We start from the raw sequence: 17,525 nt of genomic DNA on the forward strand, positions 1-17,525 counted from the left end.
GATTGATCTGTTTAGTAAAGAAACGCAAAATCTGTTTTCGGATTTAAGAATCCAATCTTGGATTTTCTTAAAGAAACGTAGCCTTAGTTTACATAATTTATATAAGATATAGGCCGACAAGTTGTTAAGTTTTCTCAGGTTAAATCATATGACCAACTGAAAAATTAGTGAAGTTGGAAAGCTGATAAAATATTTGTGTTGCAACGATCCTTTTAGGACCAAGACATACAGACACGCTTAATTTGTTCAGCTATTCACAGTGTTTTTCAGCTACTTTTTTACCATCAGCTCGCCTCATGCAGTTTCTAACAGTACACACACTCGTCTATTATAACACACTAAAAAACAAAATCAGCCAACAGGGAACTTTTGTCCACCAATGGTTTATCTTTCTAAGCAGCGAGGTAACAATTTACGACGCAAAAATGCAAGGAAGTGTTTAATTTACTAATACTGGAAAATTCTCGAGTCCAAATTATTTAATATCCTGTGTCTACAAAGCCATCAATCAAGTCTAGTTCTAAATATCAGTTAGTCATAGATTTAGTATTGAAACTCAGGGCAGTTGTGTTCGACGGTCACTGGTACCAACGTTGTTTCTTCAGTTACCCTCATTTGCCTTCAAAATATAAGAAAACGGAATGGCCTATTACAAGTATGGCCTAATGGCCTAAGACTGCTGTTTTAAAACTTTTGACGAACAACTCCCTAAAATGGTAATATTTTTCACCACGTAATTCAAACTCACTGTTAGATACCCTAAAGCGTCTACTTTATCGCGTAGCATAAAATTATACATTAGAAATTAAAGTGATCAAAAATTTTGTCCAGGATAATAAATAATTTCAACATGGTTGTTTCTCTGATGAAGGTTATAAATGTCATCTCTGAGTTGTTGAGAGAGGTGCTTATCTTTATGGTTTAAGTTACTGAGTCGCGCCCTTCTCTCGCTTCCCACTTATTGCGAAGATTTTCTGCCGGACTGAAAGCCGGGGCGCCGGTGAGACACCGCTAAATGGCAAGCTATTCAATCAAAAAAAAATTTAAAAAGTGACTGTATAAATAGTAGAATTGTCGAGATTGTTTAATTTAGGAGGATCACCTTCTGGAGAAATGGAAGATGTAACCTTACATTGGTATTTGTAACCTTACACTGGTATTTGTAAACATTTGACTTCTCCTGTCTTAGCTATGTTCACACTAGCTCCTGCACTAGCCCTAAACGCGTTGAGTCTGATTACGAATGAAACATGTTTCACTGCGAAAAGTGTTCACGTCAATTGGTACATTAGGTGATTCATCACCAAACCATTTATTATGATCATGATTGAAACTATACCCCAGGAGGTAATTTCGATTCCGATAGAGCGATCTACGTTAAAAATGGCGGGCCGAAAGCGGAGAGGAGGCAAGTCGAAAAATACTGTACTGGGACTACGATAATACAAAATATTTAGTTCCAATATGGGCAATTATCAGCCGTGGACAGAAAACAGTACATTTGGGAGAACATCACCGCAAAGCCTAACGATAACGATTTCACAATTTGCAAGTGCTATAAAACCGTGTGAATTATAGAGTTAGCCATGGAACGTGTTTGAAACGGATACGTGATGTAAACAATGCAATTTCAAACATGTTCAGCAACAAAGTGTTTCCCCTAAGCATATTTACTTTAAACAGGTTTCGTTCAGTGTGAACACAGTAGTACGTAAAAAGACTAAATCCTCTGACATTTTAGGGGAAGCCTGGTACCAACAAGCCAGCTCCAAGTCCCTCCTGGTACTAAGGGAGACAAAGGTCCGGCTGTTAGTCCTGGGTTAGAGGGACCTCGTGGGCCTTAAGGCGGTAAAGGACAATACGGAGCCAGGGGATCTGGGGTCAAATATGTCCGCTGGGAAAGGACCACTTGTCCTAGCGGTGCTCAGATGGTTTGTGAAGGTAAGATGAATTTACGGATGTTCAAGCTTATTGTTTATGCGCGTCCTAACTGCTGTCAATTGTCACCCCTGATAAACTCCAGTTAGTTACTGATCGATCGACCGATGACCGACCAATACAACGACCGACGACCGACCCACCGAGCACCGAAAAACCGTCCCACTGACTAACTTACTACTCACCTATTTACATGCATTTAATTGTTTTCTTACTTACTTACTTAACTCCGGTTGCGATGTCGCGTCACGCCGTAAATCGCTTTTGTGCTCTAAGGAAGAAAAATAATCAAGAAAAGGGCTTGTGATTACTTATTGTGCTGAGTCTCTTCGTTAACTAAAAAAAAAGTGTGACCGTGTTTTCAGAATGATCGCGTCAAATGACTAATAAGTTTGCGATCTTTATATATAGCTAGATATTTACCAGTCCAGCCCTCCCACTCAGTCAATAAGCTCATATATTTTTGTGTGCTTAGGTGTCGTTGGAAGAAGTCACCACAGCCACACAGGTGGAGGAGAAGAGTTCATCTGCTTGCCAAACGACCCAAAATACGACAAGTACAAGGACGGGTTTCAGTCAAAGTCATATGTTTATGGCACTGAGTATGAAGTCAACTCGTATAATCCATTTAAAAACAACCTCCATAAACACGAAGGCCGATGTGTCGCGTGTTACGTCAAATCACGTGCAACTCAGTTGATGATATCCGCAAGAAATGACTGTCCTTCAGGTAGGACCGAGGAGTACCATGGGTACCTGATCGCAGATCGCTACAGCCACAAACATTCAGCCAGTTTCCTTCGGATTGATGCAGAGGAAGAATTTGTTCACGGCAGTCACGCTAACAGGGATGGCGCCCTTTTGAGCCTTGTGGAAGGTCATGCCTCCCGTACGTTTCTGGCCGAGAGCTGACGTGCGCTGTGTGCACAAAATGGCGAGTAAGCAGGTTACGAATAATGCTCATCAGATGCTACAGAAGTAAAATAAGTGAAGTAGAAATGAAAAGAGGTCTTGAAGCATGACTGTGTTGCGTATCATAAATTAGCTTTTTTTTGGTTGAAAGTGCTTTCAACTTTCGTGTTTCTTATAGCTACGTAATCATCCCAGCATTGTTTAGCATTCTTTTTTGCCCGCTTATATGTACTTTGAAAGCTCCTGGTGAATAGAAGCTATGGTAAAAAGAATTAAACAGGCCTCCAGAGGAAGCCTGAGAAGGAACCCCGGCATCTCAGTCTTCATTTCTTGTCGGGCTTCCCCTAGGATCTATCCCCGATCTTAACTCGTTTTGACAGGCTCTCCGTTATTACTTTTCCTACCTGTCCCCATGGTAAGGTTAAGTCTGCATACGAGCCAAGTGGCCCTCAGACCGGAGCTTATCTCGGTTTCTGTAGTATGAAGCGAGTAGGAGTATTTCTACTTCCCCCTGGATCGGATGCTATTCCATCGCAGGGTTACCCCCAGCATTAAATTCGCTGGTACCCATTTATACAGCTGGGTGGAGAGAGGCACTTTGAGATTCACCTGATGAATCATGTGACTTTTCAATTCACACCCGGGCGGACTCGTTGACACCCCGTCAACTACTTTTCAACTTACTTCTGATCATTGAACGTTCAGTGAAATGGATTGGGTTAATGCCTCGTAATTCCCAGTCACTGATCGTGGGATCCATTCCCAGTAAGGGTGAGTGTAATATCCTTTTTCTTATTTGTTTATATCATTCCGCGATGTTGATATTTATTTCTCAAACTCATTAACAATTCATCAAGTTTAAAGAAAGGAAATCATGACCGTGACGGTGTTTGGATATCTGATCTTAATTAGCATAGATTTTGACGATTTTAATTCTCCGTTTTCTCCTTAGTTTAAGTTTCGATTGAGAAGATATATCAAACATTCAAGACATTGCGCGTCGCATTTTCAACTTTCTTCTCGGTGTTTGGAAGTGTGGTCGAACACAGGCTTTTGTGTTTGATATATTACTTACAGTACCGAAACAGCAGATCATGGTCTCTTGACCTAAATCATATAGCCTTCAGGAGGAGTTAAACTTGAAACTATTGAGAGCAAATCCAGATTGCGGTACGATGGAGGATTTGAACTAGGGACTTCCAGATCGCAAATCCAGCACCCTAAAACACTCGGCCAGGCCGCCAACAAAGTAACCCTTCCATAACTAAATTGCTACTATCAGTTTCGTGACTTAACTAGCTAGGTCTTTTCGATTTCTTAATAATTTTATGTTTTCGTACGGCTCAATAAAACAAACACATTAAATAGGTCACGCAATCCAACGTTCAATTGCAGTTCTAAGCCCTAATTAACGTGGCTAATGCTCGTTGCTGTCTAAAGCTAAGAAAACACAATATTATCGCCGCAATGCAAATGGCCTAACGGGCTAAATGTTCACCCAATGTCAGGATTCTTCAGAGACAGGATTCTCAAAGTCGTCAAACGATCAGTGGGAAAAAGCCATTTGAAGCAGGTTGATCAGACTGTTCGTTTAATTTTTTCGTATGGAAATTCTAGTTTCTTTATTACAAAAAAATACTGACAGAGATGTTTGCTTCGCTTATAAGAAGAATATATTCAGCATCGACTATTCGCCATCGTTTAAGCTTAATAGGATAAGATTTCTACCATCTCTTCAGTCTAAAGGAAGTCATTGCTTTTGGGAATGGCTTTTACGAAGCTCAAGTTATTGACGTCGCTGTCCTTTACGAAAATACAGATCTTAAGCATTTTGTCTTTAGCGACACGACGGGACCCGCGAAAGTTTCCCGCGTCCACTGCCGTTCCCGTCCTCGCATCTTAAGTTCCCTATTACCGACTTCAATCCATTCGCATACTGATCCGATAAAGCTAAGTTTGCTTTGTTTATCGAAGTTTGACTAATGCGTGTTTTCGTCTTAAACTTAAAATAAACTTAAAACGTGGTAAAAGTTCGGCAAAACTATCAAGCTCCGTGAGTGATGGCGCTATGTGCCTAGCTACGGTAAAAACTAGCCAATGAGAATGCGGCAGTTATTATGAATTGTCTGTAGTATTGTGTATTAGTGAAAACAGCACATTTGTAATGGTAATGTTGTTTAAGGACGGTTAACAGGTCAGTGAAATTATGAATAAGTAGTCTGCTGTTAAATTGTTTTATGCGACCACGTGTAGTGTTTGCACTGAACTGTCATAACACCGTTGTATGGGGTGTCCAGCCTATGATAACTCTCTTTGTCAGTAGTAAACAAGAAAGAGACGCAAAACAAAGACTTCAGGGTAGACTCGTCTAGGCCCCTTTTTGCCCTAAGTTTGAAAATCGAGAATTGCGGACAAGCGGGAAAAGATGACCACACGACTCTTTCTTTTCTTTCTCGCTCTTTCATTCGTTTCTTTCTCGACAAAGGAATTAATAAGAATTACTCGTAACTTCTTGGGGTTTCTTGCTCTTAGATTTTTAATTTCTTGCGTTTCGAAAATTTCTTGCAGGTAAAAGGCAAAGCCCACGTATCCTCACTCTAATATTGCGCCAGCTTGAGTAATCTTGCACTACTTCTTGTGCGCGCATTATTTTAGACTGTAATCGGTCGGTTAACCATAGTCCGTCTGTTTAATTTTGCGAACTCAAATCAAACAAATACAAACCAGTATGTGATTGACAGGTCGATTGTCTTCAATGAGACGATTACTTCCTATCTCAGAACTAATATTCTTATACTTCCTCTTTTTTCAATCGAGATAAATAAAATAAGATAAAATAATATAAACCTTAACGTAGTTTTAGATTTATGTGGATGTCTAGATAGTATAAAATCTGACAATTTATCTTTCACGGTATGTTAATTCTAATGAGACAGCCAACGCGAAAAATTTCTCGCGTGCCGCGGTAACTCATCTAGAACATTGTTTCTACTTTACCTCCTAATCAAATTTCAATCGTGTGAGTCAAGGAAACAAACGCTTTGCTCTAGATTATACCATTGCCGCTTCCTTGTTATCGTGAGAAAGTTACGATATTTCCGTAAAAGATTGAAACTGTATAGGGTCAGCTATGAAATCGTCCGTACCTAGTGCCGGCTTTCGTTTCGTGGCTGTGTTCGTGTTGGGCTTAGTCTTTCAGGGCACCTCTGCCATGAAAGATTTGCATCATGAAAATGAAGTTGCTGAAAAAAATCATCTGCGATTAGATGAAAGATCCGTCAGCAAAAACGCGACACCCAACATGCCGGAAATTCTAAAACGACTAAAAGCCTTGGAGGAAAAGTGAGTAAAGTTTCCTAATTTTTCAGTCCGTTTGTAATTATCTTACAGCAAAATCAAAGCTCGCGAAGTGAACGACAACGTGAAAAGTTTCTTCATAAAATCCATTTGAATTTAACGCTCTTGCGCTTACTCCAATGGAATTGAAAATGATCACAGGAGTCTATGAGAGTGTAATACAGTAAGTGTTTCAAGACTGATGGAAGGAATTTAGAAAAGCACCACAGTTTAAAACACTTCCTACTAAAAATATTTGTTTACACGAAAGTAATTCGACAACTAAATTAAATCGTAACTAAATGATAAATAAATTTTAAATGCCTCACCTAGATCATAATAAAAAGTATTTTCCCCTTAAACTCCTTGAAAAAAGCTACAAACTCCTAACAGTTTTACCTTCTGGTCACAGGCACGACAAGAGTCAGAAAAGCACCAACTTGACTAATCAACGACTGCAAGAACTGGAGAAAAGGTATGGAAAAATGAGCGACCTACGTTATTCGATATGCACACTATAATTAATCGTTAACATATCGTTATACTCCTGGTGCTACGGTATTAATTACCAAGAAAGATTGAATAAAGCGATCTAAATAAACTTGCTATAGTTTGTTTAGTTACTGCCGATCAGTAGTTTGTTTAGTTACTGTAGTTTCTGTGTTTGTGCAGTCACTTTAGTTTGAGTAGTCACTGTAGTTTGCGTATTTACTGTAGTTGGTGTTGTCACTGTAGTTTGTTTACTCACTGTAGTTTGTGTAGTTACTGCAGTTTGTGCAGTCACTGTAGTTTGTTTAGTCACTGTAGTTTGTGTAGTTACTGCAGTTTGTGCAGTCACTGTAGTTTGTATAGTCACTGTAGTTTGTATAGTCACTGTAGTTTGTATAGTCACTGTAGTTTGTGTAGTCACTGTAGTTTGTTTAGTCACTGTAGTTTGTATAGTTACTGTAGTTTGTGTAGTTACTGCAGTTTGTGCAGTCACTGTAGTTTGTGCAGTCACTGTAGTTTGTGTAGTTACTGCAGTTTGTGCAGTCACTGTAGTTTGTATAGTCACTGTAGTTTGTATAGTCACTGTAGTTTGTGTAGTAACTGTAGTTTGTGTTGTTACTGTAGTTTGTTTACTCACTGTAGTTTGTGCAGTCACTGTAGTTTGTATAGTCACTGTAGTTTGTGTAGTTACTATAGTTTGTCGGTGTAGTTAGTGTAGTTTGCGTAGTTACTGTAGTTTGTTTAGTCACTGTAGTTTGTGTAGTTACTGTAGTTTGTGTAGTAACTGTAGTTTGTGTTGTTACTGTAGTTTGTTTACTCACTGTAGTTTGTGTAGTTACTGCAGTTTGTTTAGTCACTGTAGTTTGTTTAGTCACTGTAGTTTGTGTAGTTACTGCAGTTTGGGCAGTCACTGTAGTTTGTATAGTCACTGTAGTTTGTATAGTCACTGTAGTTTGTATAGTCACTGTAGTTTGTATAGTCACTGTAGTTTGTGTAGTCACTGTAGTTTGTTTAGTCACTGTAGTTTGTATAGTTACTCTAGTTTGTGTAGTTACTGCAGTTTGTGCAGTCACTGTAGTTTGTTTAGTCACTGTAGTTTGTGTAGTTACTGCAGTTTGTGCAGTCACTGTAGTTTGTATAGTCACTGTAGTTTGTATAGTCACTGTAGTTTGTGTAGTAACTGTAGTTTGTGTTGTTACTGTAGTTTGTTTACTCACTGTAGTTTGTGTAGTTACTGCAGTTTGTGCAGTCACTGTAGTTTGTTTAGTCACTGTAGCTTGTGTAGTTACTGCAGTTTGTGCAGTCACTGTAGTTTGTTTAGTCACTGTAGCTTGTGTAGTTACTGCAGTTTGTGCAGTCACTGTAGTTTGTATAGTCACTGTAGTTTGTATAGTCACTGTAGTTTGTATAGTCACTGTAGTTTGTATAGTCACTGTAGTTTGTGTAGTCACTGTAGTTTGTTTAGTCACTGTAGTTTGTATAGTTACTCTAGTTTGTGTAGTTACTGCAGTTTGTGCAGTCACTGTAGTTTGTTTAGTCACTGTAGTTTGTGTAGTTACTGCAGTTTGTGCAGTCACTGTAGTTTGTATAGTCACTGTAGTTTGTATAGTCACTGTAGTTTGTGTAGTAACTGTAGTTTGTGTTGTTACTGTAGTTTGTTTACTCACTGTAGTTTGTGTAGTTACTGCAGTTTGTGCAGTCACTGTAGTTTGTTTAGTCACTGTAGCTTGTGTAGTTACTGCAGTTTGTGCAGTCACTGTAGTTTGTTTAGTCACTGTAGCTTGTGTAGTTACTGCAGTTTGTGCAGTCACTGTAGTTTGTATAGTCACTGTAGTTTGTATAGTCACTGTAGTTTGTATAGTCACTGTAGTTTGTGTAGTCACTGTAGTTTGTTTAGTCACTGTAGTTTGTATAGTTACTGTAGTTTGTGTAGTTACTGCAGTTTGTTTAGTCACTGTAGTTTGTTTAGTCACTGTAGTTTGTGTAGTTACTGCAGTTTGTGCAGTCACTGTAGTTTGTATAGTCACTGTAGTTTGTATAGTCACTGTAGTTTGTGTAGTAACTGTAGTTTGTGTTGTTACTGTAATTTGTTTACTCACTGTAGTTTGTATAGTCACTGTAGTTTGTGTAGTTACTATAGTTTGTCGGTGTAGTTAGTGTAGTTTGCGTAGTTACTGTAGTTTGTTTAGTCACTGTAGTTTGTGTAGTTACTGTAGTTTGTGTAGTTACAGTAGTTTGTGTAGTAACTGTAGTTTGTGTTGTTACTGTAGTTTGTGTAGTTACTGTAGTTCGTTTAGTCTCTGTTGTTTTTGTTGTTACTGTAGTTTGTTTAGTTACTGTAGTTTGTGTAGTTACAGTAGTTTGTGTAGTAATTGTAGTTTGTGTAGTTGCTGTTGTTTGTGTAGTTACTGTAACTTGTGTAGTTTCTGTAGTTTGTGTTGTTTCTGGCGTTTGTGCGTTTGTCACGTTGTAGTTACTGTAGTTTGTGTAGTTACTCAAGTTTGCGTATTTACTGTAGTTGGTGTTCTCACTGTAGTTTGTTTAGTCACTGTAGTTTGTGTAGTTACTGCAGTTTGTGTAGTTACTGTAGTTTGTGTAGTCACTGTACTTTGTGTAGTTACTGAAGTTTGCGTATTTACTGTACTTGGTGTTGTCACTGTAGTTTGTTTAGTCACTGTAGTTTGTGTAGTTACTGCAGTTTGTGTAGTTACTGCAGTTTGTGTAGTTACTGTAGTTTGTGTAGTTACTGCAGTTTGTGTAGTTAATGTAGTTTGTGTAGTTACTGTAGTTTGTGTAGTCACTGTACTTTGTGTAGTTACTGAAGTTTGCGTATTTACTGTACTTGGTGTTGTCACTGTAGTTTGTTTAGTCACTGCAGTTTGCGTAGTTACTGCAGTTTGTGTAGTTACTGCAGTTTGTGTAGTTACTGCAGTTTGTGTAGTTAATGTAGTTTGTGTAGTTACTGTAGTTTGTGTAGTTACTGCAGTTTGTGCAGTCACTGTAGTTTGTATAGTCACTGTAGTTTGTGTAGTTACTGTAGTTTGTGTAGTCACTGTACTTTGTGTAGTTACTGAAGTTTGCGTATTTACTGTACTTGGTGTTGTCACTGTAGTTTGTTTAGTCACTGCAGTTTGCGTAGTTACTGCAGTTTGTGTAGTTACTGCAGTTTGTGTAGTTACTGCAGTTTGTGTAGTTACTGCAGTTTGTGTAGTTAATGTAGTTTGTGTAGTTACTGTAGTTTGTGTAGTTACTGCAGTTTGTGCAGTCACTGTAGTTTGTATAGTCACTGTAGTTTGTTTAGTCACTGTAGTTTGTGTAGTTACTGCAGTTTGTGTAGTTACTGCAGTTTGTGTAGTTACTGTAGTTTGTGTAGTTACTGCAGTTTGTGTAGTTAATGTAGTTTGTGTAGTTACTGTAGTTTGTGTAGTCACTGTACTTTGTGTAGTTACTGAAGTTTGCGTATTTACTGTACTTGGTGTTGTCACTGTAGTTTGTTTAGTCACTGCAGTTTGCGTAGTTACTGCAGTTTGTGTAGTTACTGCAGTTTGTGTAGTTACTGCAGTTTGTGTAGTTACTGCAGTTTGTGTAGTTAATGTAGTTTGTGTAGTTACTGTAGTTTGTGTAGTTACTGCAGTTTGTGCAGTCACTGTAGTTTGTATAGTCACTGTAGTTTGTTTAGTCACTGTAGTTTGTGTAGTTACTGCAGTTTGTGTAGTTACTGTAGTTTGTGTAGTTAATGTAGTTTGTGTAGTTACTGTAGTTTGTGTAGTCACTGTACTTTGTGTAGTTACTGAAGTTTGCGTATTTACTGTACTTGGTGTTGTCACTGTAGTTTGTTTAGTCACTGCAGTTTGCGTAGTTACTGCAGTTTGTGTAGTTACTGCAGTTTGTGTAGTTACTGCAGTTTGTGTAGTTACTGCAGTTTGTGTAGTTAATGTAGTTTGTGTAGTTACTGTAGTTTGTGTAGTTACTGCAGTTTGTGCAGTCACTGTAGTTTGTATAGTCACTGTAGTTTGTTTAGTCACTGTAGTTTGTGTAGTTACTGCAGTTTGTGTAGTTACTGTAGTTTGTGTAGTCACTGTACTTTGTGTAGTTACTGAAGTTTGCGTATTTACTGTACTTGGTGTTGTCACTGTAGTTTGTTTAGTCACTGTAGTTTGTGTAGTTACTGCAGTTTGTGTAGTTACTGTAGTTTGTGTAGTTACTGCAGTTTGTGTAGTCACTGTAGTTTGTGTAGTCACTGTAGTTTGTGTAGTTACTGTAGTTTGTGTAGTCACTGTAGTTTGTGTAGTCACTGTAGTTTGTGTTGTTACTGTAGTTTGTGTAGTTACTGTAATTTGTGTAGTTACTGCAGTTTGTGTAGTTACTGTAGTTTGTGTAGTTAATGTAGTTTGTGTAGTTACTGTAGTTTGTGTAGTTACTGCAGTTTGTGTAGTTACTGTAGTTTATGTAGTTACTGTAGTTTGTGTAGTTACTGTAGTTTATGTAGTTACTGCAGTTTGTGTAGTTAATGTAGTTTGTGTAGTTACTGTAGTTTGTGTAGTTACTGCAGTTTGTGTAGTTACTGTAGTTTATGTAGTTACTGTAGTTTGTGTAGTTAGTGTTGTTTGTGTAGTTACCGTAGTTTGTGTTGTTACTCTAGTTTGTGTTGTTACTGTAGTTTGTGTACTTAGTGTAGTTTGTTTAGTCACTGTAATTTCAGTACTTACTTTAGTTTATGTAGTGACTGTAGTTTGTGTAGTTACTGTAGTTTGTGTAGTTACTGTAGTTTGTGTAGTTACTGTAGTTCGCGTATTTACTGTAGTTTGTGTTGGCACTGTAGTTTGTTTAGTGACTGTAGTTTGTGTTGTTGGTGTAGTTTGTGTAGTTAGTGTAGTTTGTGTAGTTACTGTAGTTTGCGTATTTACTGTAGTTTGTGTTGGCACTGTAGTTTGTTTAGTGACTGTAGTTTGTGTTGTTGGTGTAGTTTGTGTAGTTACTGTAGTTTGTGTAGTCACTGTAGTTTTGTGTAGTTACTGTAGTTTGTGTAGTTACTGTAGTTTGTGTTGTTACTGTAGTTTGTGTAGTCACTGTAGTTTTGTGTAGTTACTGTAGTTTGTGTGGTTACTGTAGTTTGCGTATTTACTGTAGTTTGTGTTGGCACTGTAGTTTGTTTAGTGACTGTAGTTTGTGTTGTTGGTGTAGTTTGTGTAGTTAGTGTAGTTTGTGTAGTTACTGTAGTTTGCGTATTTACTGTAGTTTGTGTTGGCACTGTAGTTTGTTTAGTGACTGTAGTTTGTGTTGTTGGTGTAGTTTGTGTAGTTACTGTAGTTTGTGTAGTCACCGTAGTTTTGTGTAGTTACTGTAGTTTGTGTAGTTACTGTAGTTTGTGTTGTTACCGTAGTTTGTGTAGTCACTGTAGTTTTGTGTAGTTACTGTAGTTTGTGTAGTTACTGTAGTTTGTGTTGTTACTGTAGTTTGTGTAGTCACTGTAGTTTTGTGTAGTTACTGTAGTTTGTGTGGTTACTGTAGTTTGTGTAGTTACTGTAGTTTGTGTAGTCACTGTGGTTTTGTGTAGTTACTGTAGTTTTTGTGGTTACTGTAGTTTATGTAGTCACTGCAGTTTTTTGTAGTTACTCTAGTTTATGTAGTTACTGTAGTTTGTGTAGCTTGTGGTTACTGTAGTTTATTTAGTTATCGTAGTATGTGTAGTTAGTGTAGTTTGTGTAGTTACTATAGTTTGTTTTGTTAGTGTAATTTGCGTAGTTAGTGTAGTTTGTGTACTCACTGTAGTTTGTTTAGTCACTGTGGTTGGTGTAGTTACTGTAGTTTTTGTAGTTACTGTAGTTTGTATAGTCACTGTTGTTTGTGTTGTTACTGTGTAGTTACTGTAGTTTGTGTAGTTACTGTAGTTTGTTTAGTTACTGCAGTTTGTGTAGTTACTGTAGTTTGTGCAGTTACTGTAGTTTGTGTTGTCACTGTAGTCTCTGTAGTTACTGTAGTTTGTCTAGTTACTGTTTTTTTTGTAGTTACTGTAGTTAATGTAGTTTGTGTAGTTACTGTAGTTTGCGTTGTTAACGTAGTTTGTGTAGTTACTGCAGTTTGCGTATTTACTGTAGTTGGTGTGTCACTGTAGTCTCTGTAGTTACTGTAGTTTGTGCAGTTACTGTAGTTTGTGTTGTCACTGTAGTCTCTGTAGTTACTGTAGTTTGTCTAGTTACTGTATTTTTTGTAGTTACTGTAGTTAATGTAGTTTGTGTAGTTACTGTAGTTTGTATAGTTACTGTAGTTTGTGTTGTTACTGTAGTTTGTATAGTTACTGTAGTTTGTATAGTTACTGTAGTTTGTGTAGTTACTGTAGTTTGTATAGTTACTGTAGTTTGTGCAGTTACTGTAGTTTGTGTTGTCACTGTAGTCTCTGTAGTTACTGTAGTTTGTCTAGTTACTGTATTTTTTGTAGTTACTGTAGTTAATGTAGTTTGTGTAGTTACTGTAGTTTGTTTAGTTACTGCAGTTTGTGTAGTTACTGTGGTCTCTGTAGTTACTGTAGTTTGTGCAGTTACTGTAGTTTGTGTTGTCACTGTAGTCTCTGTAGTTACTGTAGTTTGTCTAGTTACTGTATTTTTTGTAGTTACTGTAGTTAATGTAGTTTGTGTAGTTACTGTAGTTTGCGTTGTTAATGTAGTTTGTGTAGTTACTGCAGTTTGCGTATTTACTGTAGTTGGTGTGTCACTGTAGTTTGTTTAGTCACTGTAGTTTGTGTAGTTACTGTAGTTTGCGTTGTTACCGTAGTTTATGTAGTTACTGTAGATTTTGTTTTTACTGTAGTTTGTGTAGTTGGTGTAGTTTATGTAATTGCTTCATTTTGTATAGTTGCTTTAGTCTGGGTAGTCGCTGTAGTTTATGTAGTTAATTTTGAATTTTATTAGTTGATGTAGTGTCTCGTTATGTTCTAGGGTAATACATTTAGTTAGCTAATTCCTCCATGCACTCTTTTTATATTTTTAGAATTGAAGCATTACTGAAGCCAAAGTCAAGTGATTCTTGGTTTTTGGGTTACCTTCTAGGTTTGCTTATAAAACTAACAGTCATGATGTGATCAGTCTTTGAAGATTATTTATATTTTTCATTTCTTTGCCTGTTCTGTAACTTCTCTTTTAAAAAGCTTACTTTTAATCTGTAGATCAAAGATTTCAATCTTTTTTAAATGCATATTGATGGAGTGTTGTTCTCTTATCACTTTGAGTGCGCTATTTATTCCACTCAGGTGCCCCACTTTTGTTGATTATATTTTAGGGCGTGATGACCGAAATGATGGAAGGGGTTTAATTGGACCTCCTGGCCCTCCTGGAAAACCCGGACGAATCGGGCCAAAAGGTAAGCTTATACTAGTAAAGTAGCGGAGGCACAGTGGCTTCATGGTTAGTGGGCTGGACTGTGGGTCGAGCTGTGGGGGTTGAAACGCTGGCTAGTGTCATTGTGTTGTAATCTTGGGCAAGACTGCTTACTCTCTGACGGCCTCTCTCCATCTTGGTGTATAATTGGGTGCTGGCCAGGTTAATGATAGGGAGTAATCCTGCGATGAACTACCGTCTCATCTATGAAAGTAGTTAGAAAGTAACTGCCAGTATATAGAGGAACATAATTATGGTAAAATAAAATAAGAAATAGATTTTAAGACACTTACATGTACAGTAATGACAGTGAAGAATGATCATCGCAGTTAATTTTCCAATTTAAGCAATTGGAAAGAAGAAGCCTGAAAAAATCAGGGCTTCAACGGGATTCGAACCCGTGACCTCCGCGATACCGGTGCGATGCTCTACCAACTGAGCTATGAAGCCACACATTGGGAGCGAGGTCAATTAATTGAGTTCATATCTTCCCGTGAGGAGTGAAATGATGTGAAGTTTATATGAATGAAGCCCTGAATGAAGCGTTGAAGCCCTGATTTTTTCAGGCTTCTTCTTTCCAATTGCTTAAATTGGAAAATTAACTGCGATGATCATTCTTCACTGTCATCTACACTGCAGTTCATATATGAATTATTTCATATAAACTTCACATCATGTACGGTAATGTTGGCCGTCTAGTTTCGTTTCCGATATGTCTATTTCATGAGAATGTCAAGAGTGCCCAGGTGTAATTAAGATCGAGAAAAGTGACGGGAAAAGACCGAGAAACAGATGTTGATCCAGATTTGCGTGTGTTTCTCTGATGGAAAGAGAATATTATGCCTGAAGATGCACAGAAACCATTGAGCCTCTGGCCTTGGAGGCCAGAGCTACAGCAAATAATGTCAGTAAAACATGTACTTATAGCAAATGAACACTACAGTATAAGGCGGGAATCGTTTTTGACAGCTACGTCATGACTCGCCGGACTTACTTTTTCTTTTTTCGTTTTAGTCCGCTTGCAGAGACAACAAGCGATTCTCACGATGTCATTGACTACAACCACCAGATCGAGTCCTTCGCTTTTTCCTCTCCTCAAGCCTATTACGGCCATTGCTATATATGTCTTGATTTCAGTATGGTTTAGCTCCTCATCTTCATGCTGGGTTTCGCGTTTCATTCCATGCAATCTTGCCCCTCTGGTATAAAGCAGTTACTTTTTATTTCATTGTAGGAGAGGTTGGGAAGCCTGGTTCCAGTGTTTCTGTCCCAGGTCCCCCTGGTCAAAAAGGAGACCGCGGAGCTGTAGGAGCACAGGCAGCGAAAGGCGAGAAAGGACAAACTGGGAAGTCTGGGGCCAAATATGTTCGGTGGGGAAGGACCACTTGTCCCAGTGGCGCTGAAATTGTTTATAAAGGTACATCGAATGATCAGCTTACGAATCGACTTTTCTAGAGATTTTGTAACTATCAACGATAATAACAAAATAACGAAACAAAAGAAAACAAGTTACAATGCTTACAATTACCACTTCTTGCAGAATAAGGGAAGCAAAAAAGTAGACATAATTCAGAAGATATTGCCTACAGAACATTATCGAAATATACATTTCTATCTTGTCGGAATAAAGTTAATATAAAGTGAACTATCAGGCCCTAAATTTTAACAAAAAAGAATAAACAGCAAATATAGAGGGGAAAAAACAGTAAGGTAGCTATTCTATATAAAATTAATAAAGAATTCTTTTGGCTTGTTGCTTGCTGCCCAAAAATAAACATAAAAAATGACGCTCACACTGTCGGTTGCAGATGTATTTCCTTCAGGACTCAAACTTAGGTGGCGGACATAGGATAGGTAATTGAAGTTGATATTCTCAACCTGAAGAACGATCTAGGTCGATGGAAGTCAAATACAAAAACACTTCTCCATTATTCACGTTAAATAAATGTAAAAAGAAGATCAGATACACGTATAGTAGCAAAAAGTAGAAAACTAGAAAAAAAAAATGGTTGCACATATTTTTAGAATAATATAACTTTTTTAATCTATTAGGTATAATTGGTGGTGAACATTACACTCACCAAGGTGGTGGAGTAAATTATCTTTGCCTTCCAAACAATCCTAAGTATGACAAGTATAAAGATGGATGGCAGGACTCGGGATACGTGTATGGCACTGAGTATGAAGTCAATACTTTTAACCCATTTAAGAAAAACCTCCATGACCACGAGGCACCCTGCGTCGTTTGCTTCGTTAAGTCACGTGGCTCAATGCTTATGATGCCCGCACGGAATGATTGTCCATCTGGCTGGACCGAGGAGTATCATGGGTACCTGATGACTGAATACTACAACCACAAGAAGCAACGTGACTACATTTGTGTTGATGAAGATGCAGAGTATGTCTCCGGTAGTCAAACTAATAAGAATGGCGCGTTACTGTATCCGGTGGCAGGAGCTTGTGGCGCTCTTCCGTGTCTTCCATATGTCAACGGAAGGGAGTTGACCTGTGCTGTTTGTACCAAGTGACGGCACTGACGGGTTCCAACGAAAATCGTGCAGAATCGAGACTCGATAGACTGATTCTTAGACCATGTAGACTCTCGTTATTTAAAATGACGCGAAACTAAAAGAAACTATAGATATTTTAGACAGGTTAATGTAATCGACATGGCGAAACTGACGACATGCATGGATGTAGAGGGAACGGACGAAAACGAAATTAAATAATTGGTTATTCAACAATACTTTTAGTGGTTTTTCGTTTCAACATACAGATTTAAATCCATCTGATTCAAAGGTTCTTGCAGTACGACAGCGGTATCCCTTACGGAATTTCGTAAAACAGATATAATGAGGTTTCAATGCATATATAATCTGTGCGCTCTTTCTTTTTTCTTTCTTTCTACCTTCCTTTCTCTCTTTCCAATTCCTCTTTTTTTTTTTTGGCAGAGCCCGTAACGCGAGTTAAAACATAAATGAGGAGTGCGGTTTTGTAATCCGGAGGCCCTTGGTTCAAATCCTCCTCCTTGCCACTCGATGGATTTGTTGTAGGTGATCCTTCACACTTTGTATATAGTTAACTGGTCTGCCTCCAGCCAGTTGGGATTTTTAACAAGTTTTTCGTTATTTAACAAATTTTTTGTTTATTGAAAGGCCACTTACACAATGTAAACTACTGGGAAAACAATAATTGCGTTTACCCCATAAAGTTATTATTATTATATTTTGTATTTTTTGAACGTGTAAACATGCATGACGAGCGGATTTTGACGAGTAAATGCACTTGCCCAACTATTTTTCACGTTTTGGAAAGATGCACGAAAAGTCAATAGAGACAATGGTTCGAAATCGCCAACGTGTAACCAGATCACCAAGTGCGAAATTCAAAATTCTTATCAAGCGATTACTTTTACAAACAGGCTTTTGTGGTGGAGGGTGTGGAAAGGATTGTTCCAGTTTGGACTCATGTAAAGGG

General features: G+C 38.0%; 1 protein-coding gene and 1 pseudogene across 1 annotated transcript; both read left to right on the plus strand.

The window, feature by feature from the left end:
- The first annotated feature begins 1,323 nt into the window (after positions 1 to 1,323).
- LOC110060793 (uncharacterized) lies at positions 1,324 to 2,960 on the plus strand (annotated as a pseudogene).
- A 2,888-nt stretch (positions 2,961 to 5,848) lies between these two features.
- Positions 5,849 to 16,792, plus strand: LOC110060782 (uncharacterized). The gene is made up of 6 exons (XM_089298513.1): positions 5,849 to 6,192; positions 6,599 to 6,661; positions 13,663 to 13,721; positions 13,951 to 14,031; positions 15,283 to 15,465; positions 16,101 to 16,792. The coding sequence occupies exons 1-6, from the start codon at positions 5,981 to 5,983 to the stop codon at positions 16,574 to 16,576; spliced, it is 1,074 nt and encodes a 357-aa protein (XP_089154639.1). The 5' UTR covers positions 5,849 to 5,980; the 3' UTR covers positions 16,577 to 16,792.
- Positions 16,793 to 17,525: the final 733 nt, after the last annotated feature.

The sequence above is a fragment of the Orbicella faveolata genome, unplaced genomic scaffold, assembly GCF_042242905.1.
Source record: "Orbicella faveolata isolate gen_17 unplaced genomic scaffold, um_ofav_v1 contig_3, whole genome shotgun sequence".
Classification (NCBI taxonomy): domain Eukaryota; kingdom Metazoa; phylum Cnidaria; class Anthozoa; order Scleractinia; family Merulinidae; genus Orbicella; species Orbicella faveolata.

Coding starts and splice junctions, on each gene's coding strand:
- LOC110060782 (XM_089298513.1), top strand. CDS start 5,981: ATGAAATCGTCCGTACCTAGTGCCGGCTTTCGTTTCGTGGCTGTGTTC. Junction 6,662..13,662: donor CTGCAAGAACTGGAGAAAAG/GTATGGAAAAAT, acceptor TTATATTTTTAG/AATTGAAGCATTACTGAAGC. Junction 15,466..16,100: donor CGCTGAAATTGTTTATAAAG/GTACATCGAATG, acceptor TTAATCTATTAG/GTATAATTGGTGGTGAACAT.